The sequence below is a fragment of the Micropterus dolomieu genome, linkage group LG18 (assembly GCF_021292245.1).
Source record: "Micropterus dolomieu isolate WLL.071019.BEF.003 ecotype Adirondacks linkage group LG18, ASM2129224v1, whole genome shotgun sequence".
NCBI classification, from domain to species: Eukaryota; Metazoa; Chordata; class Actinopteri; order Centrarchiformes; family Centrarchidae; genus Micropterus; species Micropterus dolomieu.
The window spans coordinates 17,246,476-17,274,404 of NC_060167.1; the positions used below are offsets into that span (position 1 = coordinate 17,246,476).

The 27,929-nt window shown below is 41.0% G+C and overlaps 1 protein-coding gene across 2 annotated transcripts; it reads right to left on the bottom strand.

The window, feature by feature from the left end:
- iffo2b (intermediate filament family orphan 2b) lies at positions 1-27,199 on the bottom strand. 2 transcript variants are annotated; one of them, XM_046075548.1, is made up of 8 exons: positions 26,229-27,199; positions 9,801-9,861; positions 7,110-7,205; positions 5,850-6,020; positions 5,076-5,224; positions 4,054-4,225; positions 3,810-3,908; positions 1-3,330 (listed from the first exon to the last, which is right to left on the bottom strand). In XM_046075548.1, exons 1-8 carry the CDS (start codon positions 26,687-26,689, stop codon positions 3,097-3,099), a joined length of 1,443 nt encoding a protein of 480 aa, XP_045931504.1. In that variant the 5' UTR covers positions 26,690-27,199; the 3' UTR covers positions 1-3,096. The 2 variants fall into 2 exon arrangements, with proteins under 2 accessions (XP_045931504.1, XP_045931503.1); XM_046075547.1 differs by having other exon boundaries at positions 4,054-4,255.
- Positions 27,200-27,929: the final 730 nt, after the last annotated feature.

Sequence of the window (27,929 nt, forward strand, 5' to 3'; positions counted from 1 at the left end):
TTGTTTTTAATCCAATCCACCATTTTATTTCATTTTCCCCTCAATATCAATTGAGTACATTCATAATTGTGACACAGTCAGACCCAGACCTACATGAATATATTGTATCACCAAAATAATAATTCCACAAATCTTAAAGAGAAAAGCAATTAAATTAAAGCAGACAAATCAACCACTTAAAATTAAATCAACAACCTGTGATGCAAATGAAAGACAGTTCAGTAGATTTTACCCAAATATGGCCACAAGTATTGCTGCACCTTTTTAGTACCCCGTCACGTTTATGAAATTAAGCAATAATGACACTTAACACATATGTCGATGAACATGTACAACTGTATGTTGACACGACAGTTAACACAACCATAATCCCAGTGCTACACTGATAAAAACCAATCGTATAAAACCCTTTTTAGTATGAAACATTCACATCCACCAGGACCTCATTTACATACACCTAGGTCACACACTGTAAATTTGCCCGTTAAGAACCCGTTGAGTAAAGCAAAACATACCAAGATCTACAATAAGTAACAGAACACCATATATCCCTGGATTTAAACGGCTCCATTTGTTTTTGCTCAGCTTTTACTTTTAAGGGCTTTAGAGGATGTCTCCAATCCAGCTACATTCATTAAGGAGGGTTGCTACAGTTTTAGAGACTGGGTGTCATTGGAATTTGACCTGCTTTAAGAGAAGAAACGTGAGAGAATGTACTGAACGTAATGTGTCAATAGTCTGCAAGAATTGCTGATTTTGAAAAATCAAGAAAATGTCTAACACATCTGTGGTAGGCATGATCAAACAGTGAGACTGAGACTTTCCAGAGTTAGTAGGATTCATAGCTTGATTTACATCTTTGTCGTATTACTGTACTGTACACTTATGCTTTGGTTGGCTGGTTAGTGTGATGGGCAAAGTGGTGTGGGCTACAATCTCAAGTGACCTTTTTTGTTCCTGGATGTTATAGCCATACAATAAATAAATAAAGAGTTTGATGTCGTCAATACAAAGTACAGTACCAGTAAAACAATGGCTCTTTGTTACTTATCAGGCTGGTTTTATATCAACTCAAACAAGGATGTGAAGGTTCACTCTGAGTATGACTGTACCTCACTTATGTCTTATATTAATTAATTCATTTTTATTATGGGTGATCCGATACGGTCAATAAGTGACCAAAACATCTGGAACAAGTTAAATAGTCCTGCAGAATTAATATAGCAGAATATGGCGACAGTAACACAGTTTTTGGTTAACAGAGAATGATTACAAAACAGTGAAAAATAAATGTTCTGCCACAAATACAATTAATTATTGATTAGGATAGATGCTGTTTTGATTAAAAATGTAGCGCACAGTGTGCATTGCAGCTATTTAGTTCAAAAAATAATGGTATTTAAAAAAAAAAGACCCAAAGCTCATTTCTTCCACACAAACATGCTGAAATAACAAAAGGCCTGTATTTTAACATTCTGCTTTTGTAAAACTTCAAGATAGAAGTAGCACTTAATCTTTGATCCAGCAAACCGTACATATATTATAATACAAAGAGGTGATAAAAAGATCACTTCTGTCCCCATGCGTCGATCAGTTCCTACGCTAAGACGTGAAACTGTGAAACATCTCAATCATTTGCAAAAAGACTAATATGAACAAAAAGGCCTCTGGGGTATACGATCACATGCCTACAGCCCTCTATGTACAGTCTGACACTTTTAGCCCCGATTCAGTAGAGACAAAGCAGGATGTGCAACCCATCTGGAACAGTGTCCCCAGCAGGACAAATAGTCTCATAACGAAACCACACATAAACAAAGAAATAAGTTCTCCAAAATAAAATAAAAAGATGTAAGATCGTCATTTATGAAAGTTATGTGAACGGGAAGCTTTTCAAAATGTGTCCTTTGGTTTTACTTTAGACGCTGGAGGGCATTGTTTGGCTTTAAATAACTTCAACTGTTATAAAAACAATGGGATTTTAGCCATTTAAAATGATATGTCTTGATGTGCACAAAATGTACGGGAGCAATGTGTCCTCAATAAAGCACATCAGAATCAGAACAATGCACTACCTGTTTCAGTAGCATCTGGCAAATTCATGACTTCATTCACAATTATAATCTGACAATTATAGTCGTGAATGAATTAGTCCCTTGTTGAGGGGGCACTGTTCCAGTTTTGATGTCCAAGAAAACAAATGTCCTATACTAAGATTATGTCACACTCAAACACACACAAAAAGGAAGAGTTTCTCAAAATGATACATAGAAAACACCTGCTTTGCTTAAAAGGCTAATTGTATTGGTTTTAAGAGAAACGAGGAAGGGTGAAAGCCAGTCCAAAAATAAGGCCAGCTAAATTGCATAGAACGTCAGTAGTGCCCTGATGCATCAAAAGGCTGTGCTCCTTTCCTCCGTCAACTTTGGCAACCCGGCAGAGTTTCCTCAGAAACCACCAGAACTCCAACACCATCAGTCTCAACTCCTTGTTTTGTCTCCTTGGCAGAAGACACTTAAACCCCCAACAGTTTACCTGGACCCTTGTAAGTCATGTCAAAAACAAAATAGTGTTCCAATTATGGGGCACAGACATTTTTCTAATCTAAACTAAATATTAAAAAGGATATGTAAAGATGTATGTGTATTTGTTTTGTGATTGTTACGTGGAGGAGCACAATATGTACTATTTTCAATTCCTTTTAGAAAAAAAGGACATTAAGAGCTTAACAATCTGTACAAAATACTTCTCAGCCAGTTTAAAACATTTGAGAATTGTTTTCTTGCTCCCCTAAAATGATGCGAAGCTCTGGAAAAGGATCCAGCAGTGAGGAAGAGAGCACAGCTCAGACTCTATTTGCACCCTTTCTCTTTGTGAAGCAAAGACCACCACTTTCTAAACAACAGAAATAGTATAAAAGCACCAGTTCTGGGCCTGCATCTGTGAGCACGACCATCAGAACTTTTAATAGGTCAGACAGGCCCAGATTTAGGTTGCTCCACCTCTCTAGCAGGGTGGAGCTCTATACACGTTTGACCCCTGTGACAACGAGGGGCATTCAGGGGGGAGGTGGGACAAAGCCCGCCTATGCAGCCATCAACTAACGGGGACTTCAGCCTCTGCGTCCTTGTCCGAAATCTCGTCCTGGATCTCGTCTGTGTTCCCTGAGTCGCTGCTGGCCACAGAGCTGATAGAGGGAGAGTTCCTGCCACCTTTAATCATCCGTCGACAGGTCTCCATCTGCACGTCCAGGCCTCTCTTCATGCTGCACATCTCCATGTACTCGTGCAAGTGTCGATTCATGTCGCTCTTTGCGGTGGCCAATTCCATCTAAAAGAAGGGGACCGGATTAAACAGAGCGAAGAGACCGTGCGAACTTTGCCTTGTGGTTCACTTTTTAACAAAGCTAGGCCCTCCGAAGCTTTCATGCAGTTAAACTGGTGTACCATTTTAAACTTTATATGTTAACGGAACAATCATTTTCACAATATCCACCAAATTACACATTAGAAATGATAGTATTCAAGCCACTCTGTTTGTGAATAGCTATTAACAGAACGGTTCAAATTCATACTATATACTAATTCTATACCATATGTACTACATAATAAACATCATTATTTACTAATCTGTTAGTATACAAAGATATTTGATATTAAACATACTTTACCATTTTATGCAATCAGAAAATGATACAATTTTCCAGGACACTCAGATTTGGGACATGGCTCACATTGCTCATGCTTTAAACTTGCCTTATGATTGCAAGTCTTTTTTTCCCCACAGACAAAAATACACAGATTGTCTACCTCGATCTGGCCGATGGTCTCCTGGTACTCCTGCTCTCTGGTCTTAAATAGTGACTCTGTTTCGTCAATGAGGCTGCCAAGACTTCCATCCTGGGAGTCCTTAGAGAGCACAGACAGAGGCCTCATTCATCATGCATGAGAAAAAAGTCTGACACAGCACCCATATCAATGATCTACACACTGCCTCGCATGCCTTTAAAAAACATATACTGTGCAAAAGAAAATCAGCGCAGACAGAACTCACTGGTTCAGCGGCTTCACCGTTGCCATCAGAGGGGCAGGCATTTGTGCAGGCGGCTGCAGCGGTGGTGCACGGCACGTTGTAGTTCGTGAAGTCCTCCCACAGCAACAGAGTCTCCTCGTTTTCCTCCCACGTCAGACTGTCGCAGTCGTCGTCAATTTCAAACGTTTCGCGCCTGGCAACAAAGGAGTTATCTGAACAATGTCTGTGTGAGGACAAGGAACGGAAAGAAGAGAGAGAGGGAGGAGAGGAACGACAAGTATAACGGCCACCAGACTGAGCAAAGGTCACATGCAAAGAGGAAGATGCGCTCATGAAGAAGACAAACAGAGGAGAGGGAAAGAGTTTATGGAAAACAAGAGCAGTCAAATAGCAAACCTCAGCAAACCTGTATGTGTACCTGTATATCTCATCCACCTCCGACATGTACTTAATAACGATAATAATTTTACTCACTCTGCTCATTGCACTATTGTCTCAATCTGTCTATACTGTTTTTGTTAATAGTGTGTATAGGGTACATATGTTCCCTATACCGTAGCCTGTGTGTGATTTTATTATTGTATTATTGTATTGTAAGTAAGCAGATCGTGAGCAATGTACAATCCTGAGTCGAATTCCTCGTATATATACACATACATGGCAAATAAAGCTGATTCTGATTCAAATATACTTTACAGCCACCGACTGAAAATATTAGGGGTTAGTGAATAGGCTTCTCAAAGAAAAGCCTCCAAAAATAACTACTGTGACTTTAACAAAGCAAACTGATGCCCACATTATTTATATCTGCTGAGTTTTGCTGAATCAGCACACTGTATATGACTCCATTTAAACACTAGAGGGATATGAAGGGATACACAGTGCAACGCCATCAAAACTACATTCCAGGAAAGTACTGTACTAGTGTAACTGCAGAGCATATGAATGGACCATATTTAGGTTCATTCAACCATATTTAGGTTTATTCAAAGCAAAGAGCACTTGATTTTGGTGTCTGTGTGTGTGTCTCAAGTGTCCCTTACAGCTGGTTGAGCATGCGTTTCATTTCGTCCGTGATGTTGAGCGAGCCGGGGACCTCCTCCTCTGAAGGGCTGGGCTCGGCATCCATCTCTGAACTGTCCTCATCAGACACCACTTTGCGCTCTTTTCTCCTGCAGCCAGCCGCGGCTCCCTGCGAAACACCAAGAACCATGATTTTAATTGTTTGGTGGCACATAGTTTATAAATCAAATATATGTACTTTTGAGGAAAACTGCTGCTGCTTGATGATTTATGTTTGCAACCAATAAGGCTTTTTTGTGTGGAACCTCCTTCATAACTACTGTAAATATAAGAAAATAGGGACATACTGTATAACAACATATAACATAGGAAAAGCCACCCACTTGATTCGCAGTGAGATTTATACTTGGGCTTTAGCCAGCACTGTCGGCGCAATGTGATAACCTTGTGTGCAGCGAAGAGTTACCATATCAGCATTTCACTTTTTCTGTGTGTGTGTGTGTGTATGCATATGTAAGAGTCACTACTGGAAGTATTCTCCATGTGTATGTTTATATGTTTGTGTGTGTGTGTGTGTGTTTCCGAACATGTAGGCATGCATTCCTGCATCTTCAGAAGGGTCACTCAGTCCACAGTCAGCCGGTGAAAAAGAAACTACACACAGTCAGCCACGGGCAGCTCGGATTTCATTTACAGAGTGCTGACTGTCTCCTTCACAAAAGAATTCATATTTTTTTTGCTCCGATTACTGTCCACTCTTCTGACAAACAGTGAAACAGCAGATGGATACCCACCCTCTCCGGGAGCGACCTGGCTGGACTGACGTTGAACATCTTTGACATGTCCTCTGAGTTGCGTTGCTGAGCCACGTCGCACAGTTTAGCTGTGATGTCAATCCGCCTGCAGATGTCCATGTCCACCCGCCTGGCTTTCTCCTGAATCTTGGAGTCCAGGTCAGACATTTGCTGCACGGGTAAGGACAGTTGTTTTAGATGACATGTGCAACCCAAACCGTGTACACATACAGAGATGCATTTTTTATATGATTCAAATGTACAATTTTATTTATAACTCTATAGCCTAATGGCCTTTTTGTTTAATTCTGATATTGTGACATATCTTGCCTATGTTGGCCAGGACACTCTTGACATTATTTTTAATCTTAATGAGAGTTTTCCTGGTTAACTTAAGGTTAAATTAAAAATAATAATAAAACATCAGTGTAATTAGAGTACTAAAACAAGTACTAGTAGTGCATCATTTTGTTAAATCAATAATTACCCATGATTTTCTGTTTTCATAAGACCTGGTAGAGCAGATATGCATCATGTAAATACATAACATATAGATTGGGTCTTCCTGCTACAATGAAAGTTTTAACAATATGATTTTTTGGTGAGCAATGACTACAAGGCAACCACATCTAGAGCACATACCACAAAATACAGGATGTCTAACCATACATTAAACAATCCTCGGCTCTTAACAGATCCACTACTTCTACGTCACTTACCCGTCTCTGTGTTGATTCACACATCAGGGTTGAAGTCAAGCACAGAAAATAATATGAAAATTCTACAATGTCCAAATGCCAACAGTGAAGATAAGCAGGATAAACAACATAGCTTTCCAAAAACAAAAACAACATCCGACTATATTTATCCCTGAGCAAGCACAAGCTGTGACTGAGCCCACTGCAGTATTTTACAACTATATATCACACTAGAGCAGACAGGGAAACAATAAAGAGCTGTACGGAACAGGAAGTGCTCTTGATCTACAGCTGCTATTTGAGCTTTTTTCAATGAATGCTTGTCTTGGAGGCTTTCTGGCATTCTATATTTTTCCTGAACCCACATGACGAAGGAAGGAAGGGTGTGTGTTTTATTATCTAGACCTATCAATGCATGTATGAATGCAAGCCTTTATCAGAATAACATTGTTCAAACACTCCTGTTTAAATATGGGAGTTAACACAGCACTTCTTCTATGGTGCTTTGTCAGACTTGGGGAAGTCATGATGACATCACCCTCAGCGCTGAACAAATACTTACATCAGTCATCAGGCTCTTGAAGACCACAAGTTCAGCCTTCAGTCTGTCCACCTTCTCGCTCAGCTCATCGCGGACCTCAGTTGACTCCTGGGCGCTCTGAGTAGACGTCACAGTAAGGTATTTAAAATAAGGCACATAACATGTAAACTGTCAGGGTTAATAGAGTATGCTTAACCACAATAACTCTGCTGCTTTCTAAGGTTTGTGAAATAAATCTTTAAAATACAGTGCAACAACCATTTTTATTAATCTTTACAACATTTTTATTGCACATTCAGCAAGATAACAAACTGGCCTATGTTACATTCAGATAAGGACCTTCTAATCAAATAAAGCTTCCATTCTGTTATGCATTTTCACACTGGTTATTGTTGAATTTTTTATGATCAGAAGCCAGAGGTCATAGTTTACTTTCCTTTTACATTTACATCACTTTTACATCACAGAGACGATGCAAATGTGAGCCTCCGCTGAAAGCATTTGGCAATACTCAGTGTGTTTAAAAACTGGAGCTGTAGCCATGTAAAGGAAGGTGTCAATGTAGAGTCTTTGCATGTGGGTGAAGGTAACGCACAGAGGTTTTTGGTGAATTAGGCCAGTGAGACTAAAACTGAATATGTATTTTTCAGATCTTTTCAGATGAGATAACTGATACAATTTTCATGCCTATATGGTAAATATGAAGCCACATTAAGCATAGCATAGCATAAAGACTTGAAACAGGAGGAAACAGCTAGCCCGGTTCTGACTGAAGCAGGAAATGAAATTAGCAACTGCCACCTGCCAAATACAGGGTAAATGTTGGCTGTGGCAGGTAAAAAGTTTAGGTCACCTGCCACCATGTGGTAGTGGCAGAGAAAAAGTGTCTGATAGAAATGTTCAGTAACCTGCCCTAGTGGCAGGGGAAGAAAATTTCAGACCCTGGACTGATCCGCCTACCAGCAAAGCTCATCAACTAACATGTTATATCTTGTTTGTTCCATACAAAAACCCAAGTGGAAAATTCTCCAGTTGTGGTTTTACAGGTTGGTTTTATGTGACGCTATCTGTTAGCCAGGCACGGTGGTTCCTTGGAGTCTTATTACCACCGTGAGGATGCCAGGCAACCAGCAGAGTCACTAAAAGTCCAATGCTGGTAGGTGGAAAATATTTCCATTGGACAGAGCCAGGCTAGCTGTTTCCCTCCACTTCCAGTCTTTAAGCTAGGCTAAGCTAACCGGCTGCTGGCTGTAGCTTCATATTTACTTTTCAAACATGGGAAGGGAATCAATTTTCTGATATACACTTAACAAAATTATAAATGCAACAGTTTTGTTTTTGCCCCTAATCTTCATGAGCTGAATTCAACTCACTCATTTTCGAGTGGCCTTTTATTGTGGCCAGCCTAAGGCAAACCTGTGCAATGCCCATGCCGTCTAATCAGTATCTTGTTATGCCACACCTGTGAGGTGGATGGATTATCTCGGCAAAGGAGAAGTGCTCTCTAACACAGATTTTGACAGATTTGTGAAAAATATTTGAGAGAAACAGGCCTTTTGTGTACATAGAGAAAGTCTTAGATCTTTGAGCTCATGATTCAGCTCATGATGAATGGGAGCAAAAACAAAAGTGTTGCGTTTGTAATTTTGGTCAGTGTAACTCTCAGTAAGAAAGTCAATAACTGCGTTTCCAGAGATGTTAACCTATTTCTTTAAGGCTCAACTTTTAATTCTGGACCATCCTCATCTATACTACACTCACAAAACATTTAAGACTTAAGACACTCCACTGGTACATTCACAGTCCTGCCTCACCTTTGGTCCAAACAAAACCATAAACTTAATTGTTAAGCCCTTTTCACTATCAAGAAAAGTAGCTTTTCTTAGGAGCTTGCGAAATAAACTATTCCCCAAATTTCCCACTAAGTGGATAGCTATCCTATTTAGCTTTAGTAAACAGCAGTGCTCAGCAGTTGAACTTTACAAAGACTAATAGGATGAAAATATAAAAGATATCACTAGAAAAGTACCAGTTTTTGCCCAGCACAGGGTAACAGCTCTTTGGCTCTGAGCCCTCAATAATAAATGGCTGTTTGCTCTGAATTTGCCATCTTTGAACAGGTTTATACACAGTGACATCTGCCTGTGTGCTCTAAAAGGTTAAAGCCCCCACGGGGACAGCACTCCACCTCTCTATCTGGGGTTTTGCTGACCCAGAATCCAAGGCAAACATGCATGCTGTCACTGATCGATTTGTGCAAAAGCAGAGAGAGGAAGGATGCCGACTAGATGAGGTACTCACGCCAGCTGGGATGGTGTACTATGAGTTGTGATACAGCCTCAAGGTGTGACACTTTAAATGGAGTTTTGCCCCTATATCTGTTTCCTTTGCCTGCTCTGAACAGAAGCATAATGGTAGGCTGCTGGTGATATTTGATGTTCATATCTATATCCAGGCTGACAGACTCCCCATGATGGGTTTGTAATATGGTTTTTCTAATCTGACACGCATCCTGCTGTATCCTCTAGCTGCTTCTAGTCCAGCTCTGACTCCACACAATGTTTATGAATGTGATGTAGTAGCATATAGTACAATGTACGTGTAGACATAATTTTCCCTCAGATGTTGTTTGTACTTCTTGTCTGCTTGTGGTCAGACTTCAAATAGCTGAATATGTTTGTGGAATATATTTTATTGGTAATATTTTCCAACCTGCTGCATGGATTCCACCGTGGACTCCAGCTGCTCTCGTTTTGACAGCTCCTCCTCCCATCTGCAACACAGAGCACAAAGGTGGGTCAGTTACTGCTGGGCCTGGTCCCCAAGGGGCCACTAGACAGGTTAATGATACTTTTGTGGGAATAGTTCTCCCATCTCTGATTACAAAATGCCCTTGACAGTGTGGGATTATATACCCTACCCCACTATTTTCAGTCTTTTGTCTCCTTCCTCCTTTGTACAGTTTCAACCCCACTGCCTCAATAAAAAACTATAGAGAGAATGTTTCCATCCTTTTTCAAACACACACTTTTTACAACAAACATTGTTCATGAATAGTTTTTGAACCTTTGAGTAATTGAAGAGGGACATTTGAGTTTTAATACACCCAAAAGGGTGGAGTATCTCTCCTGAAGTCTGAGTTCCTTCATGCTAACCGCTTCATTCCTCATGAAGTATCAGAAGTGGGAATCTGTTTATAAGATATCACTGCCGACAAAACAAAGCAAATACACTGCTCAAAAAAATTAAGGGAACACTTAATCATCAAAGTACAGCATCAAGTCAATTAAATGTCAGGGATTTCAATCTGTCTGGTTAGGAAGCATAAGCGACTGTGAATCAACGTCACCTGTTTTGGTGCAAATGAAAGTAACAACAGGTGCACTGGAGAGGCAACAGCAAGACAAACCCCCAAAAGGGAATGGTTTTCAGGTGATGGCCACAGACATCTGCTCTCTCTTATCCTTCCTGACTGATTGTTCTCTAGTTTTGCATTATGCTAGTGTCCTTGTCACAACTGGTGACTGGCCCTTACATTCCCCTGACCTGAATCCAATTGAGAACCTCTGGGACATTATGTATTGGTGTATCCAATGCCGCCAAGTAGTGCCACAGACTGTCCAGGAACTCACTATTGCTCTGATCCCTGATGCTCTGGGAGAAGATCCCCCAGGACACCATCCACCGTCTCATCAGGAGCATGCCCCGATGTTGGGAGTGCATACAGGCCCTTAACGGCCATACAGCGTACTGAGTCACATTATGAGTTGCCGTGATGAAAGTCAAGTTGCATCAGCCTCTGATTTCAGTTTTTACTTTGCATGTTTTTCAGTGTGATTTTGAATCCAGCCCTCAGTCGGTAGTTGATTTTGGTTTCCATGACTGTTGTTATGTCATTTTGTTCTCAACAAATTGAACAATGTACAGTAAAGATTTTAAACTTTTGAACTATTTCATTCATTGAGATCTGATGTGTGATTTAAGTGTTCTCCTGATTTTATTGAGCACTGTAAAAATGTTTACTCATGATCTGCTACAGATAAAACATACGAAGATACTTAACATAAACTAACGCTACCAACCCATGTGCAAAGCCATTCGCATTCATTCCAATATTTGTTGAAGCTATAGTTGACTGTTTATGTTATGGAGGTATAAAGTTCGCTATGTTCTCCATCTTAGTTTAGCATGTTAGCATGCTGTACCAGCAGTACAACTGAGGCTGATGGGAATGTTACAATTCATCCTGATGGGGACATGAATGTGTGTACCAGATTTCATGGCAATCAGTCCAATAGTTCTTGAGATATTTCAGTCTCAACCAGCCAACTGACGGACAAACCATGCCGCTAGCATGGCTAAAAATAAAGAGCCAGACCCCCCATTGGCCACAAGCCATGATTAACAACACATTTTGCTTTCCCTCTCCTGACAGGTCATATTACTCATCTGCACCATGGCAGCTATGTAAAAACAAAATTAGGAGCCTTTTTAATTGCCTTGCAGTATGTATTGCAAACAAAGCACAGAACGCTCCTCCTGTACTGCATCAGTCAGTTCAGCATGCTGCTAATACACACTCATCTTATTCCCTGGGATATGAGACAGCAGGCATGCTGAGTCACGGATGCTTCCAAAAAGAGAGTTTGAGGATCCGAATGAATAAAGAACTCATTCAGTAATATTAAGTCATGGCACAGTGTCAGACACTCATGTGACCATGAGCTACTGTGGGCGATGTGGTCAACGACAGTGGAGGATAATTTGAGAGGGGGGTTTCTGTGTGTGTGTGTGTGTGTGTGTGTGTGAGAGAGAGAGAGAGAGAGACTGGGTGAGCCAGTGGGAAGATTTGAGTGCACTGGTATAAGTAGCGCATGCCTGACCATATATGTTTTCCGGAAGGGAGAAAGCTGAAATCTGATGACCACTGCTGAATTCTGGGACATTCATGTAGCACACCCAGAACCTTTACCATGGAGAAACACAAACATACTCTAAAGTCACTTTGGTATCACAACATGCGTCAGTAGAGATTCACTTTCTCCACAAAACTCATCCTTGTTTCCTTTCGGGACCCGCTGAATGTACACTGTCTAATTAGAGAGACAGTGGCAGGGCGTGCCAGCTCGCACTGTGATTGAAGCCTTGCTCTAAAAAAACGCTGGCAGCGCCGCTTTACTGTGTCCACAACACTCCGCCTGTCTGCCGCAGGACTCTGGCTAAGGTCTTTGGAGTTCACAACTGCATCGCATCATCTGCAGACACAACTCCTGTTTGTCTCAGCATCACTTGTGTTGTCACTTCCTGAGGAAACCACCACGTCATTTTCTTTAATACCGCGGGTGATAACTTGACTACATGATTAAATCGACCTACTGATGGAGGGAAAGCCTCTCTGTGATGAAATGTCAAGGCTATTTATGTCATCTGTCAAAGGTAATGGAATCATTGACAGAACTAAGCAGCAGCTACTTCCACATAACTTGGAGCAGTAACAATTCAGCAATCCATAAAAGTCAAATGGAAAACCTGACTGTTTTCAAGCATCCAGATAAAAATGGCTAATCCAAACAAAGATGACACTACAGCTTAGCTATGTTATTTCTAGCTGGCCTCTCTGCCATAGCTGTGGTTCTGGTTTTCCTGTACCTTTGGTGTGACTCAGTACGAATGAACACACCCGGAGTCTCCTTACAAGGACAAAGACAGGAGGGAGGGTTGGAGTCTGTGTCAACTCATGGACATCTGTTTAACCAGACAGAAACCTCCTCTGCAATTAAAAACTGTGGTGTTACAGATGTGTTACTTCAGCCAACAAAGCCGATTGAAATTGCTACAATAAACTGAGTGGTTTATTTTTTTGGGGGAGCCAAAACTAAACTAAAATAAATGGCAAACAAACCCTGAATAGAATTATGGAGGTTTTTTAAGAGCCACATAAAGATAATGATGTAGTTTTCATTGAGAAAACTGAAAGCCCTTTAAAGAATGAATTTAAATATTTTTTTCTTAAATCAGTATTGCATGAGTAACTTCAGCAGCACTTGAAGTAGAAATGTTCAAATGAAATGGAAAAAAAAAACAGACAAATTCCCATTTCAGTTGATGCAAACTACATATCCAGTGATTCATGAAAAACTGTGATTTAATGAAGAAAAATTAAACTGTGTCACATCAAAAAGATATTTTCTCATCTCATTTTTTGTCTGTTGAACAATAGCATTCCTGCAGCGCTAACACTCCCTGCCTTGTGTGGTATGTCTGGGAGTTACATTTGCACGCAAGCTGCCTGAATGTTTTCCCATCCCTGTGCCTGCGGACACAGCACGCACACATCCATATTTGATGTACTGATGTTCTTGTTCTTGATGCTTTGTAATGCCAAAGCTCATGATGATAGTTTTATGACACCCAAAATGATTTAATCTTGAAGGTTGATTTATTGCTGCCAGATTCAAAATGATTAAAGACTATATCTTGGATGTGATTGTTCAATGATAAATTATTATGTTAATGAATAAATATTTATCTGATGTTCAAAATCGAAAGATCCCACAGTGTGACCACTAGACTGTTCTGCAACAGGCGGTAAATACCAGAGGAGCACGGGGGAATCTTAGAGGTGTGGCTGCGTATCATTCCATAAAACCTCTGTTGCTCATAGCAAATAAAAACTTGAGTCAGACAACACCCTGTTTAAACTATACAATGTATTGGAAAGTGTTACTTACTTAGTGGAATTTCTTAGTAACCAGACATCAAATTATAAGCTCAGGAACTGATCCTGTATATTAGAGCAGATTACCCCTTAAACACAGACCTTTAGACCTTTACATATATTTGTCCTCATTTACATAATGTTGTTTAGCTTACTATTGTATATCCATACTGTTATGCTAGTTCATTATAGTATGGGCAAAGTTTGGATTTTTGGGGTTTATTATTGTTATTACAATGTGTATAGATTAATCTGTGTTGTATTAGTCTCTGAAGACCCAGGGTATATAGGAATGTTTTCCAAAAACCGGAGCATTTATGGGTTACTGGAGGTAAATGGAAACTAATCATTACCAGTTTAGCCAATATACCAATATTATTATGTAATAATATTACACAAGAATTAACACAATAATAATTAGTATTCCTTAATCTAATTCATGTTCAACCTACCTACACCTGATGTGTTAAATTGTAATAATAATGCTCTCTATGTCTTTGTCAGAAGAGCCTTCACTTGCTGTAAACGTTTGTGGGGACACATATCGTCATGTGCCTTTTTCTAAAACAAGGCTCTTAGTCTAAACACTATAAAGACATTTTTATAGGGCCATTACAATTCATTCTCATGAGGGCAGGCAACAGTAAAACAGGAAGTGTTACATGATAACAGATTCAAGGATCAATACATCTGGCTACATGCGGGACAAACACCCACTCAGCTCAACCGCTCATATGAAATGAGGCCACTGACAGCTATGACAAATCACGGTTGAGAGTCCAGAGCGCACGTGATTCCTCCCAAGGATCCCTATAGGTGTCTATATAATGGCTGTGTCTGAAATCACCACTCATTCACGACTCCCTACCCCCTATATAGTGAGTAGTGGGTGGTTACGGACACAGCCAATGTCTTGTCCAGGACAGCAAAATTCCCCAACCTCTATGTGCAACTGTACAGTGCACAAGCTGGGGTCATAATTTACTTTCAGAACACAACTTCCAATAATTTTGGCCGGATAGGAGGAGCGTGATGGGAAGAAGCATCTGTGGCACAGAGATGTGGAATAGTGAGCAATGTAAGGAGAGGAAAAAAAGGGGGTCTATAGTAGGTCATTGATCGGATGTCATGATGATCTGTAGCCTTCCCAGGCTCCAAAGAGACACACATGTGGCGTGTTAATGATGCGAAATGGATCAGGCTGGCAGGTACAGTGGTTCAGGAGCCCACCATCTGGCTGCTCGGGGGTCCCTGCTGATGAGACAATGCACCAAGGTCAAAGCCCATTTCCTTTCTCTGCTCATCCAAACAACTCCACCTCCCTCCCAGACCTCCATCCATATCCATAACACTACCACACACAAACATTTGTCCTCTATCACCCCCATCTCCTCAAGCCATCTCGTGTCCATGGAAACCGTGGCAGTGGACCCTCAATCGGAAGTACATGCAGATTAATTCCTGGCTCACTCAATCATGTAAACTGTGCACAGAGATGTCGGGCAGGTTCATCGCTCACTGACGGATGTTCCACAAGCATGGCCAGACTTAAATATAGCCCTCCTAACCCAGACAGGACACAGACACCACCAGGCCGAGCACTGTTGCCAAGTGACCACACACATTTTCCCAAGCCACCATTATGATTGGCCCTTAGGGAGCAAGCTACTAGCATGTTTTGCTAGTAGCTAATATAGGTATTAAACATATTATTTGGCATTCTCAAAATCTTGTTTTCCATGAGGAGATATTTAAATTTTTTGTAATGTTTTTTTTTGTCATGGATTTAAAAAATAACAAGGGTGTAGAATTTAGTAGGGGCATGTCCCTACTAATATCCACCAACTTCTGAATTATCCTGAGCAATAATTATGATCCAAAGATTTAAATATAACCACTGTTGTGATGTTCTGATGTATTTGGTACACGAATGGTTGACAGCTCACATTCTCAGTTTTGAAAGATTATGTCCTCACAGACCTCACAGTGGTTTAGTCCACTGCCTACCTTTTTCAGACTCTCAGCAACTTTATTTCTGTAAAGCAACTAGCGTCTAATCTAGTGAGTTATTCAGACCACCAGGGGGAAAGTGAGAAATACAGTCTAATATATTGTAGGCTAATTTTTCCCCCTGCATGCTGCTCAAAGTAATCTCAGTCAGCGTCTCTCCCTCTGCTCTCGCACCATGCGCATGCAGACAGGAGTGGGTTACTATGGTTAAGAGGACGCTTTGTGTCTCTGTCGCCCTGAAACTTCGCGACAACATGGGAGCAGACCAGGCAGACATGGAGAGCAAGGTGGGGTGGTAGATAATTAAGTAGAAGACTTTGTAGCAATGAGATCATTTCGTATTAGCATATTATCTACTCCTGAAAGAGGTAGATACACTATGGGTATGTCGGTTGTTATAGGTGCGAATATAGTTGTTGCTGTCTTACTTCTAAATAATGACTACATTGAATTTTAGTTTAGCATGTTGGCATGCTTACATTTGGTAATTAGCACTAAATACAACAGCGGAGGCTGGTGTTATTGTCATTAGTTTAGCAGTATTTTGTCATCAAACAGTATTGGGCAAACACAAATTCTGACCTGATGGTGGCGCTAAAAGTCAGGGGCTCAAAGTTTTTACAAACTGTCCTCTGGGGACGATGAATGTGTGTACCAAATTTCATTTCAATCTATGCAACAGTTGTTCAGATGAATGTCTGTACAAAAGTTCATGGTAATCTATCTGATGGTTGTTGACCATTCTGGACCAAAGTGGTGGAGCGACCCACAGACCTGCATGTTATCCTTAGGGATAACATGCAGGTCTGATAAAAACTGCTTTGTGTTCACTGGAAGAGCCCTTACATCAAAGACATTGGTTACTTACTACTGGTTATTAAATGCAACACCATGCCTTCCTAAGAACCTACCGTCTTAAAAATTCCTCTTCTAATAAACCAGTCTGGTTTAAGCCGAAATTCAGACCTTCAGGTTGTGAAATATGACTACATTGACCAAAAAAGGTCAGCTTCGATATGAAATGTCAGGACTGCCTCCCAAATATCTGGTCATTCCCTCCTGTCTCTTTATTAGTCTACAAAGCTCGCCTTTATCTAAAGGCTTTGAAAGTTGTTAGAGATAGCTCTGACTGAACATTTTCCCTTCATGAGATCCTCCTTCAGGGAGTAAATACAGGCAGCTCTGATCAAAATCTGTGAGGTTCAAGAGAAAACTTTCCTTCAGGTTATCCAATGTGAATTGTAAACTGCTGTCATATATAAAGTTACATCTGTTTTTTATATATGTACTTTTGTCTTTCCTGCTCAGCATTTACTTATGGCATATTTGGAAATTGTTCAACATGTCTGTACCACCTTTAATAAATTGAATAGCACTTTTAGTGTGACTTTTTGTTTTGTAGGATGTGCTGAATTTTACACTGTTTATCTTGTGTGCAGAGTGACCATACCAAACTAATTTCCTTTTTGCTTTAACAGCAATAAAATCAATTCATGGTCCTTATTTCTGCCATTATTGCTGCCATATGTTTGTTTAATGTTGTACTTTTATAACTGACTAATAATGGATTATCTTTAGGAAATAATAATCTTGTTATTATAATATCTTGCAATTATTTGCATGAATACGTTTAATGATATTTGTAGGCCAACAAAGTGCAGCTTTTCATTAAATTTAGAAAAGCTGTAAAATTTTCTAGCAGCACAATATGAGTTGGTACACACTTGTAAAAGCTCGGGATGTAGTGCATGTTTGGAACAGACTGGATAGAATAGCATTAACAGTGAGGATGAGAGGTTACCGTTAAATGTAATCTGTAGGTTTGATGAATGTTCTCTATCCTAAACCAGACGTCTGCCTCTTAATTAAAGTCTTGCTACAGTAGTATGTTTATACACACTCAAACAAGGATAAAGCTTCTATAAGCGTCATCTGTGTCAGCGGATCTTCATGAATCATTAGCAAACTAAAACTTCAGATCGTATATAATCTACTGTAAACGCTCACTCAATGGAAGGATTTTCACACTGAAGCAGCTCAGAGGAGCAAGTTCAGACAGAATAAAATCTTCTACGACATAGCTGCAACACAACGAGGCAACCTTAAGTAAATATAGCCTGGACATATATTATGTTCCCGATGTTCTTTGGAATAAGGTGAGACTATAACCGACTCATTTACACAGATGAAAGCATGTATTTGAATAGAGGGTTTGGTACAACAACAGTGGATCCTCCCTTCATACTGATGGGCTGGCAGATAATTGGGAGCCAATGTTGTAACATGTCTAATCCTCCGTCCTGACCCGGCCCCACAACATTGCCACACTGACTTTTCCTAACAATATGCGTGTGAGCTTGACTTGTTTGCACTGCGCACATGCATTATCTAATTGCTTAACTCCCAAAGCCTGTCCTAGCCCTCTTTTCTCTGGCCTGAGGGATGCTGGCTGTCAGGTTGGCGGTCACCCCTTCAGAAGGGAGACAAACCCAAAGGTGTTCACATGTAATTATCATCAGTTTTTAACTAATAGGTATGACCTAGGAACGACCTGAAGAAAAGGATAATTACTTTCACTTATGTAAGTGTTTATGATGGCAATTTCTCAAACCGTTAGTGATCAGTCTTTGTAGGGACACGCAAAGGTGTTGCAGTTTGGTTTGATGATGTTTATAATGCTGAGAGGTAAATGTTTTTGCTGGAAGAGCTGGCAGCGAGTAAAAAGAATTTCTGTCAACAAGAGTTTCTTACTAACTTCAGAATTAGTGATTAGCACCTGGAATGTCAGATTTTATCCCACAGGCTATTTTATTATAATCTTGTGTTGTTTTCCCTCTCAGGACTTGGCGAACACATAAAAAAGCAAAAAGGAAAAATTATATTAACACACAGGAACACTGCTTATTAGTGCAGTCTGCAGCAGAGGGGGTGACAGAGCGTTGTGACAGAAAATCAGTTTTCCCTGCAGCCTTCGTCTTCAGTCCCTCACTGCAAACTGACCCCACCCCACATCCTGCAAAGCACACTACTGTGCTGTTGAGTTGTTATCATCCCACTGATTTCATTTACTGCAGTCCACATAATAGCTCTGGGCCCCCGGCTATTGACTTTACATACAGCACAAGTATAAGACAATAAACTGAACAAACACTGTAAGAACACAACTTGTAAAAACACTAGAGGGCCAGACTTCTTAACAATCCTATAATGAAGGGCTTTGAGTTGGATGATCTGGTTGACAAATGACATGGATTTGTGAAGATTCTTTGTAAGTGCACAGAATAAGAGCACAAACAATGGCCTGCAAGCCCGGCCATGTTAGGGTGGAGCTGCACTGGGAGTGCTATCCCATTAAAGAAAAAAGAAGATGAAGTTCACTTCTGGCACAAATCCTCACTGGCCAGGGTGTGTACAGTCAAATTATGTGAGACATAATAGAGCTATGAGACATCACCACTAGACAAATATCTTTTGTGCCCCTCGGCACACACACCTGTAGGATGAACCCCAGGAGTGAACATAAAACTTCTGTTCTATTCAGGAGAAATCTGTTTTTTTGACCACAATTATGTTTCATTTAATCACGTAGAGCGAACGGAAACTACCGGCCTTGATGACCAGATCCAGCCCACAAGACAGTTTCATGACATTCCCCCGCATGTTTAGAGTGTATTGTTTCCATTTTAAGTAAATGAGGAAATGGGCTGCTTTTATCCAAGGCGCTTTACAATGTGGCTCCCAATCATCCATTCACACTCACGCAACACAGATGGCAGCGAGCTACAATGCAAGACACTGACAAACTTTCAGGGATCTAACCACTAACTCAGCCTACAGAGTCACAGCCGCTCCAGCCTTTTACTTTAGAGTAATTATTTCATTTTCCAGAAAGTTTCAATGATTAATCAATGACTGATTAATTGTTCATTGAGTCATTCTTTAAGATGTCTCATGTTCCACACACTTTATTCTTACTTTTCTTAGACTTGAACTGAATTTGTTTTTTCCTGTTGGTTGGATGACACTTTGGGAAATTGTGTTTTGTTTTTTTACATTTTATAAACCAATCAATTCAATGACTTAATCAAGAAAATAATTAGTAATTAAAAAACAATGAGATTATTAGTAGAATTAGTCACTTTTGTAGCCTTAATAAATGTTGGCTTTCTGTTTCTGTTACACTCAGCAACTACACAACTTGTCAACACAAACACCTTATCGAGGACCAACAGCACTTTACCACCTTGCACCAAACACTAAAATGTCTCTTCCCAAACCTAAAAGAAAGGGTGACCTGGAGCACAGACAGCTACAAGAGAGTTGCACAATTGATAATTTTGTCCCTGGGTGATTTCACTCTTTAAGTACATCCTTAAAGTAAAGTACAGCATTTCTTACCTTTTTTTTCTGCTTAAATGAAAGGAGAAAATTAAAACCAAGAAGTCCCTAGACTCAATAAAGATAATGCTGTATGTGTAATACAAATGTACACTGAAAATCCAAAGTATTAAAAACCCAATCTGTAAATCTTTAGCTATATCATTTACAGGTATTCTGTTCATTTTCTGTCTTCATAGGTATTTTGTCTGTTTACATCTTGTGTTGATTGTTGTGAAATATTTTTACAAACAGGTTATAAAAACTCTGGTAGTACATCTTTACAACAGCACAGTGTTACCTGGTATTTTTAAGAACATATTCAAGTTACAGAAATATTCAGTCAAACAACTGACTGAAATTCCCAGTAACTACATGAGTGAGTGGGAGGTAAAATGAATATAAGTTCTTAAATGACATGCCTATTCCTAAGAACATGCTGTCTTAAAAAAGTGTATTTTCCAAAAACAAACAGGCTGGTTTAGCTGAAATTCAGAACTTCAAGTTGTGAAATATGACTACAGTGACCAAAAAAGGTCAGCTTCGCTATGAAATACGAGGACTGCGTCCCAAATTTCTGGTCACTGCCTTTCATATGACAAGATGTTTTGTGAGAGCCATAATGAAAATGCTGCCATAGGAGGTTTAAGCACTTTATCTCACAACCTTAAGATTTCCAAGGAGCTCTGACATCTGGTCTACTTTACGGTCAAACATGCAGGAGAAGAGAGATTAATACCCTGTCAAGACTCTTGCACACCATCTCTCTGTCTGGCACATATTCAACATCATACACAGCTCAAACATGTGTGTGTTTGTTTTTCAAGGTGCCTGGCAAACCAGCAATTCCTCTAGATTAACAAGCTTTTGAAATACAGTGGTTATTAAGTCAAGATGCTGTCTCAGCACATCCAGGCCTTTAGAAAAGGTGTGATAGCTTTTCAAACTGAGCAGGTCTGAACAGAAAGGCAAAGACTCCTAAATTAAAAGTGTAAATAAGCATTAGGTGTGATGATTATGGACTTAGTTGAAAGATTTACTTGACCTAACAAAATGTATGTTTCCTGCTTTGCTTGAGGCCACAAATGCTGCAAGGCGAAGCAGCGCTTTTCCAAAACAATCCACCAATCAGACCTACAGTACAGCTCTGCCTATGCAGTCAGTGCTCACGAAGGACAGGTGCATTCCTGCACTTTTTAAATATGGCAATGCGCCACTGCTCTCAGCTGTATCGATACCCATGAATAATCAACCACAGCTGCACAGCACAGCAGCTCCAGACACAAGCACAGAGAGAACAAAGGCGCAACGAAGCAGAGGGGGAAACACACTCCCATCATGGTATCACCCAGATTTTCCTTCCTCAGATCGATACAGAGATAGAGAGAGAAAGAAATGTATCTGCGTTTGTCTGTCTCAAAATCCTTTCCTGTCTTGACTGTGGTACTTCCAGTATGTCCACTGGTCCCTACTGAAGATGTAAATCCCTAAAATATTGTCCCAAATGTATCTATTCAGATTGAAAAAAAGTCTCAGCAATTTTCCAAAACAGCAGGGCACACTAGTTGTTAGCAAAGGTTTCTCAAGAAGAGGCGATTAGTGCATTTGTTGGGGACTATTTTCATCTGCGGATTCCTACACATTTGGTGCTCTAGTGCAGTGGTTCCCTATTTGGCTTTTGACACTTCATCACAAGCTGCATAGGTGTCTGAGAAGTGAGCAGTACAACCAGGGTGAGGTTGCCCTCTCAGATTGATACAATTACCAGAAGAGGTCAAATACGGCCACATTTCACGAGTATAAAGCAGGCAAAGGAAAGGAGAAAAATGTAAAAGATTTTTGTTGCAGAAATGTGCTATAAAAATCATCTCAAGATCCCTCGGATTTATCTTACTACCCCTTGGGAGGTCCTGACCCCCCGGCTGGTAACCACTGCTCTTTCTGTGTGTGCCATTTACTCAAAATAAACTACACTGCCCATGCTCATTATAATTAAGGAACATGACACCCAGTGCAACAGTGTGGCTCAGTAAAGTGTTTCTGGAACACATGGAGGTCTATGGCACAGATCATGAACTATATGTTTAAACTTCTCCACTGAGGACAACCCAGGTTTTATAATGATGATGATGATGAGATCTACAAAATGAATACTTTGTTTTAAAACAAATACTAGAGGCTGCACATTCAAAAACATGTTCTGGGCAAGTGACGCACACCACGCAGACGGGAAGAGGGAGTAAGAGAGGAACAATATAGGCTCTAATCTGGGGCTCAGTGGTCTTAGTGAACTGAGCTCTCTCTCTTTCTCTCTCACTGTATCTCAGCAGCAGGGAGTCTTCCACTTCGAGAGGCCCCAGTTCAGTAGAGGCTGCGTGCCAGGATGCGGTGCAGGGCTGGCTGAAGGTTGGAGCCTCGGTGCTAGGTGACGGCTTAGAGAAAATCCCTCTAATGAATAGACGGCCTGGATTATACGCAGGGCAGGTCAGCACCAAAGACAGACAGAAAGAGGCTGAAGAGTTCATCGGCGTTGCTCTTCGTTGGATGCAGCTTCAATTCAATCACAGTATACCCTCACCCTGTAATTAGCATGTACTTTAGTACGACAACCCTCAATCCTACTTTCAAAATAGACACTCAACTCCTCCTATTCACCTCTCTTAAGCGCAGGAAGAAATGATCAAAGCCTCAGAAAAGTGTCTTCAGTGAAATTCATTGCATTGATCCACACATAGCTAAATTCAGCTGTTAGTGAATTATTCATGCAGGAAGAACATCCCCAGGAGGCGCAGAGACTGTTCTGGTTCACTATACATCCTGTATCGTCCACACTGTGATCCAGCAGGACAGTTGTTTGGCCTCTGTTCACTGATGGGATAAACAACCAATTAGGAGAGGCCACAGCAATGTGGGATCTCTCGTTCAAGTTCCAACCGGGTCCCAATCATCTCAACAGCTGCCTCCTACAGCACCTTTATTACACAGAAATGAATGTAATATCAATACTGTACTGTGCTCTCATCTTTGGAATAAGCAAAACACTACCCTTATCTTTGTTATTTGAAAATGTATTAGCATATTAGCACAAGTATAACTGCTGTTTTTTAGTCCCTATCTTTCTGTCTGTGCAGTAATGAATAAAGCAGTCTGCGATATCTCTGGACGGACAGTATATCATTTAAATTCTAAACAAATGTGCCCTTTGCCTTCTTGCTCACATAAAGGAAGCTGTCACAGGCAGCTAGGCACAGTCTTTATCCATAGCTAATATACAGTGTGTTGCCAACTGTCAAATATGTTCGTCAATGTCAGTCACTGTTTTCAATGCCTTTAAAGCACAACTGCATGCTGGTGGCAATTACTGGCAGAGACTCACTGACACCCAAGTGATAGATTTCTCAGTGATGCAAGATAGCGTGGTAAAAACAGTGTCGATGAGGGCACTGGCATTGACCTTAACCATCCTCCTTCGCACGGTCGTTTGTCAGTGTGAGAGGTATGTAACCCCACCGTCCAGACACTGTGGCACTAAGTGGTTGTTCGTATGAGCTTGCTGTCTGATTTATGAAGCCTGCCCTTGGACAACTGTATGCGTATGTGCCGTTTGTTTCTGTGTGAGAGACAGAGAAAGACGGCAGTGAATGAACTCCACAGTGTTCTTAAAGCCAGAAATCAGATAAATTAGTAAAGAATGTGGACTAACTCAGCTAAAGAGCTTTTCCAGATACACAAATACATCCAGACACTGTGAAAGAACAAGACTGTTCTCCACCAAAATGATGTTGTACAAAGGAGAGCAGCTGATTTGGAATTGAGATCAATAAAGGTTTTTTGAAGCTATTAGCTTTTCTGCTCAGAAAAACGGCTAATACCATATATAGCTGAGGAACTATCAGCGCATTACAAACTTATTTCTCCTATTTTGTGACATTACAAATCTAAACTGCACTTTTCCCCTTTTAATACAAATCAAGAGGTTACAAATTTCAAATGAAACATTGAAGGAAAGAGAAAGAAAACTTGTCCAAAAAAGCTACTCAAATGTGATTTTGTAACGTTTGTCTGAAGAAAAAAGTTGGTACACAGAATAGTTCTTAAGTATGTCATATGTTGCTGAGAATTACATTTACATACACATGAATTAAAAGCAAATGTGTCAAATTAAAGGTAAACTTCATCATTCCTCAATGATTAATTCAATTCTACAAGCAGGTGTGTGCTAGTTTACACTGCAGTTGTTGACAACAGTGCATTTTTTTTACTTTAAAGGAGAAATTTAAGCGGAAAATTTGGGTTTAAGTGTTTAAAAACGTCTTCAAAGTTATTACATAATGTCGTGAGTTTCATCTTAGAAGCACATTTGCGATCCTGGAGCCTGTTCTTCCACATTTTAACCATCCATCTCCTTGTGTGTATCCACTCACGTAAAGCTTTAATAAATCACCAGGGCGCTGTGGAAGCACATGGGGGGGCCTCCGTTGGAACTGAGGATGCCTTACAAAGCGGTCTGCGTGACACAGAGAGGAGCAGAGGGGTGAAGGGGCTGTAGCGGGGTGGAGTGAAGGGCGAAGGAATGGCTGAACACAAAAAGCACTGAACAGAAAAGGCATGGCAGGACGGGGCTCGGGATTGGATGCTGAAACGTGACTGTAGTAAAGAGGATTTAGACTGGGAGACAGAAAGAAAACAACTGGGCAGTGAACTCAGCAGTGATGCAATTGTTGAGCTCAGAGCAGAGGAGGAATGTGAGAGGCAGGGAAAGAGATTGATTTCCCTGATAATTGGCCAATAAAAAGAGTCTAGAAATATGTCTTATTCCTCACTTCTTTATGTAGAAAGAATATAAAGAACATGTTTGACACTTTTACCTGTGTCAGTAAAGAAAAATGTAAACAAACCTAAATAACACAAAATACCTGTTGGCCTACCTATGTAAAAAATAATGAATAAAATTTATAGAAAACCAGTTTACCAACTACCCAACAGCCACTATTTGGAGGCATAATAGATGTTTCATGAGTGAATGTGTAAAGTGCAGTGGCTTTATATATGTTGCTAACTAAAACCCTAATTAAAAAGCCACTGAGATGGCTGGTTCAATGACTTATAAAGTCTAGAGCTCGCATTTTTGACAAAGGAGATTCAAAATTTTGGGCTTCCGGTGCAGCAGTTTTCAATTTGGCTGCCGTCCCGGTCACTGCCGTTCATCTTCTCAAGCAGAAATGCACAAAAAAGGATATGCTGGTGTTACAGAGAATGACTGGACAGCATTTGCAGTTTCCCCAAAGGAATGGGAAAGCACAAGCATTCTGTGTCACTGAGTCAGTGCACTCGCAGGGAAGTCAGCGTTCGTCAGAGCCGACCTCACCGAGAAAACAGGGGCCCGTTAAAATGCCTCTCTGCTTGAATCATGACTGAAAACAGAAGCAGGCGGTTGCTTGGCACCCCTCCCTCCAGTAGCCAGCAGTGACGTGGGTCAGCTGGGGACGCTGCAGCGGGTCCTCAAGGAAACGCAATGAATGTGACTAATGGGGGGAAACAATTGGTGGAGACTGAGCCGTGCGAAGGAATTTCCTCAGAAGCGTGTGATAAAAACAGGATCAGTTCAATTCACAAATGCTGAGCAGCGTCTCAGACATCCTTCATATGAAATAGCCACACTACCTCCTCAAGTGTAACTCTATCACTGCGATGTCCCTCCACAATAGGCTACTGTCAGCACACACAAATGGGAAGCAAAAAAGTCAGACTGGTTAGATGGGAAGCAATCAAAACAGCTTCTAGATTACCACCACTCAGATCTCTCAACCAAGAGATCACAGCACAGCAACACTCTTTCAGGGCCCTGAATTCCTTGCTACTCCCCTGCAAATTATTACTATTATTGTGAGATTAGGATGTAAAATAGATTATGCTACTTTATTTAGCTATGCAAACATGCTCCAAATTGCCAGATTTTTGGAGGAACCATCAGCAGCACAGACATCAAAAAACACACTATAGTACCGCACCATGTTGACCGGCCTTATACTCACTTTTTCCTGTACTCGTCCCTCTCCCGCTTGACTTTGGCCAGTACGTTATACAGAGCCCTCAATTCTGGGGTAATGGTGTCTATTTGGACCCCAACTCCGTCCGGGTGCGTCCACGTCACCCCGGGCCCGCGCAAGGTCTCAAAGCGCTCCCCTTGTCTCCGGACGTGGGTGAAACTCCAGATGGTGCCCGGCAGCCGCGACTCGGGACCGTCCGTCTGCACGGCCACTTCACGGGAGTAAAGGTGCCGGTAGTGAGGTCTCTGCAGAGCTTGCTGCAGCTGGCTCTCCAGCAGTTTGTTTCTCCTCTCCAGTTCATGGACTTTGGCAAGGAAGCAGCGGAATCGCAGGTTGAGGGTTTTCAGCACATGGATGTTGGAGCCCAGGTCATTACGCAGGGCCGACCCGGTGGAGACGTTGCAGACCTGACCGGGCGGAGACTCGGAAAAAAACAGCGAGTTCATGTTGGTTAACGACAACACCCGGTAATCCAACTGTGGCTCTGTCTGGTTTGGGATGCGGCGATATAAAACCCGTTCTTCTTATCGCTGCATATTCCTTCACAAATCCCACTCCCCCAGGACGAGTCCCTCCTTACAATGCAGATGTGAGTGGCTGAGTGGCCGGAGACGGGGTGACCATCACTGTCCCTACTGGATGTGTACCCCGATATACTGACATGGACCCCTGCAGCATGGGTGTTCACGAGCAAATAACAACCCCCAAAAGTCCTTTAAAAGGCACCGGGGGGCATTATCTTCTGAAGGGGCGAGAGGTTTGACGCAGACCGCAACCAGCACTAGCAGTATTTCCCGTCACCCTCATCTCTGTGTTTGCCTCTGCTTTGTCAGGAGCTGCTGATGCTGTGCCGGTTCATATAGCCAGAGGAAGATGGTCCACCTTCTTTCTTTGTCATTCCCCGTTACTGTGTGGCTCTATCCAGTCTCCATGTGGTGCGGTGGGACGGCAGGATGGAGGACCGCAGAGCCCGGCCTCTCTCGCGGATCATGTTGCAAAGTGCTAAACTAGGCACTATCACCGACATCAGCCCCTCCCACGTTCCCTCCCCCTTTTCTCTCACACACTGACATCCTGGCTGACGGCATAAACATAAGCCTAATTAATAGGATAAAGTAGACCACAATGCATTCTCAATTAATTTAGATACATTTTTATTCAGGGGTTTAACTTGTTCATTGTCATCATAAATTCTGCACGCGGTATGTAGGCTACTGTATAAAGATGTAATACATGCATAGGCTACTTTATAACCACCCAAGTCATAATCTATCACTTAATATTTATTCTCTTGCACTATTTATTTACAATTTACAGAAACACTTGACTACTAAATAGACACTTTATTGTTCATTGTTGCTTTGTATAGGTTACTGTATATACCAGTGTATTTAAATCTATGTACACCTATTTTCTCACCTACTTGTACATAATCTAGTCTAGGTTTTGCTTCTACCTGCTAAAAGAGTGTTTTTCCTTGCCACTGTCGCTAAGTGCTTGCTGTTGGTGGTAAATGTTGGGTTTCTGTAAATAATATTACAAAGAGCTACAGCCTAGACCTAGCTGCTGTTTATGAAGATGCATTATGAAAACTTCTGTTATGAATTGGATACTATTTCTATGTTTATTTTTACTAATGTTTGTTCAGCTTTGTTGTTGGTGTTTTTAGATTTTTGTTTGTCTGCT

Excerpts from the sequence above, each read along its gene's own strand:
- iffo2b (XM_046075547.1), bottom strand. The coding sequence starts at position 26,689 with ATGAACTCGCTGTTTTTTTCCGAGTCTCCGCCCGGTCAGGTCTGCAAC. Across the intron at positions 3,909-4,053 it reads ACGGTGAAGCCGCTGAACCA|GACTCCCAGGATGGAAGTCT; the intron begins GTGAGTTCTGTC and ends GTGCTCTCTAAG. Across the intron at positions 3,331-3,809 it reads AGACCATCGGCCAGATCGAG|ATGGAATTGGCCACCGCAAA; the intron begins GTAGACAATCTG and ends CCCTTCTTTTAG.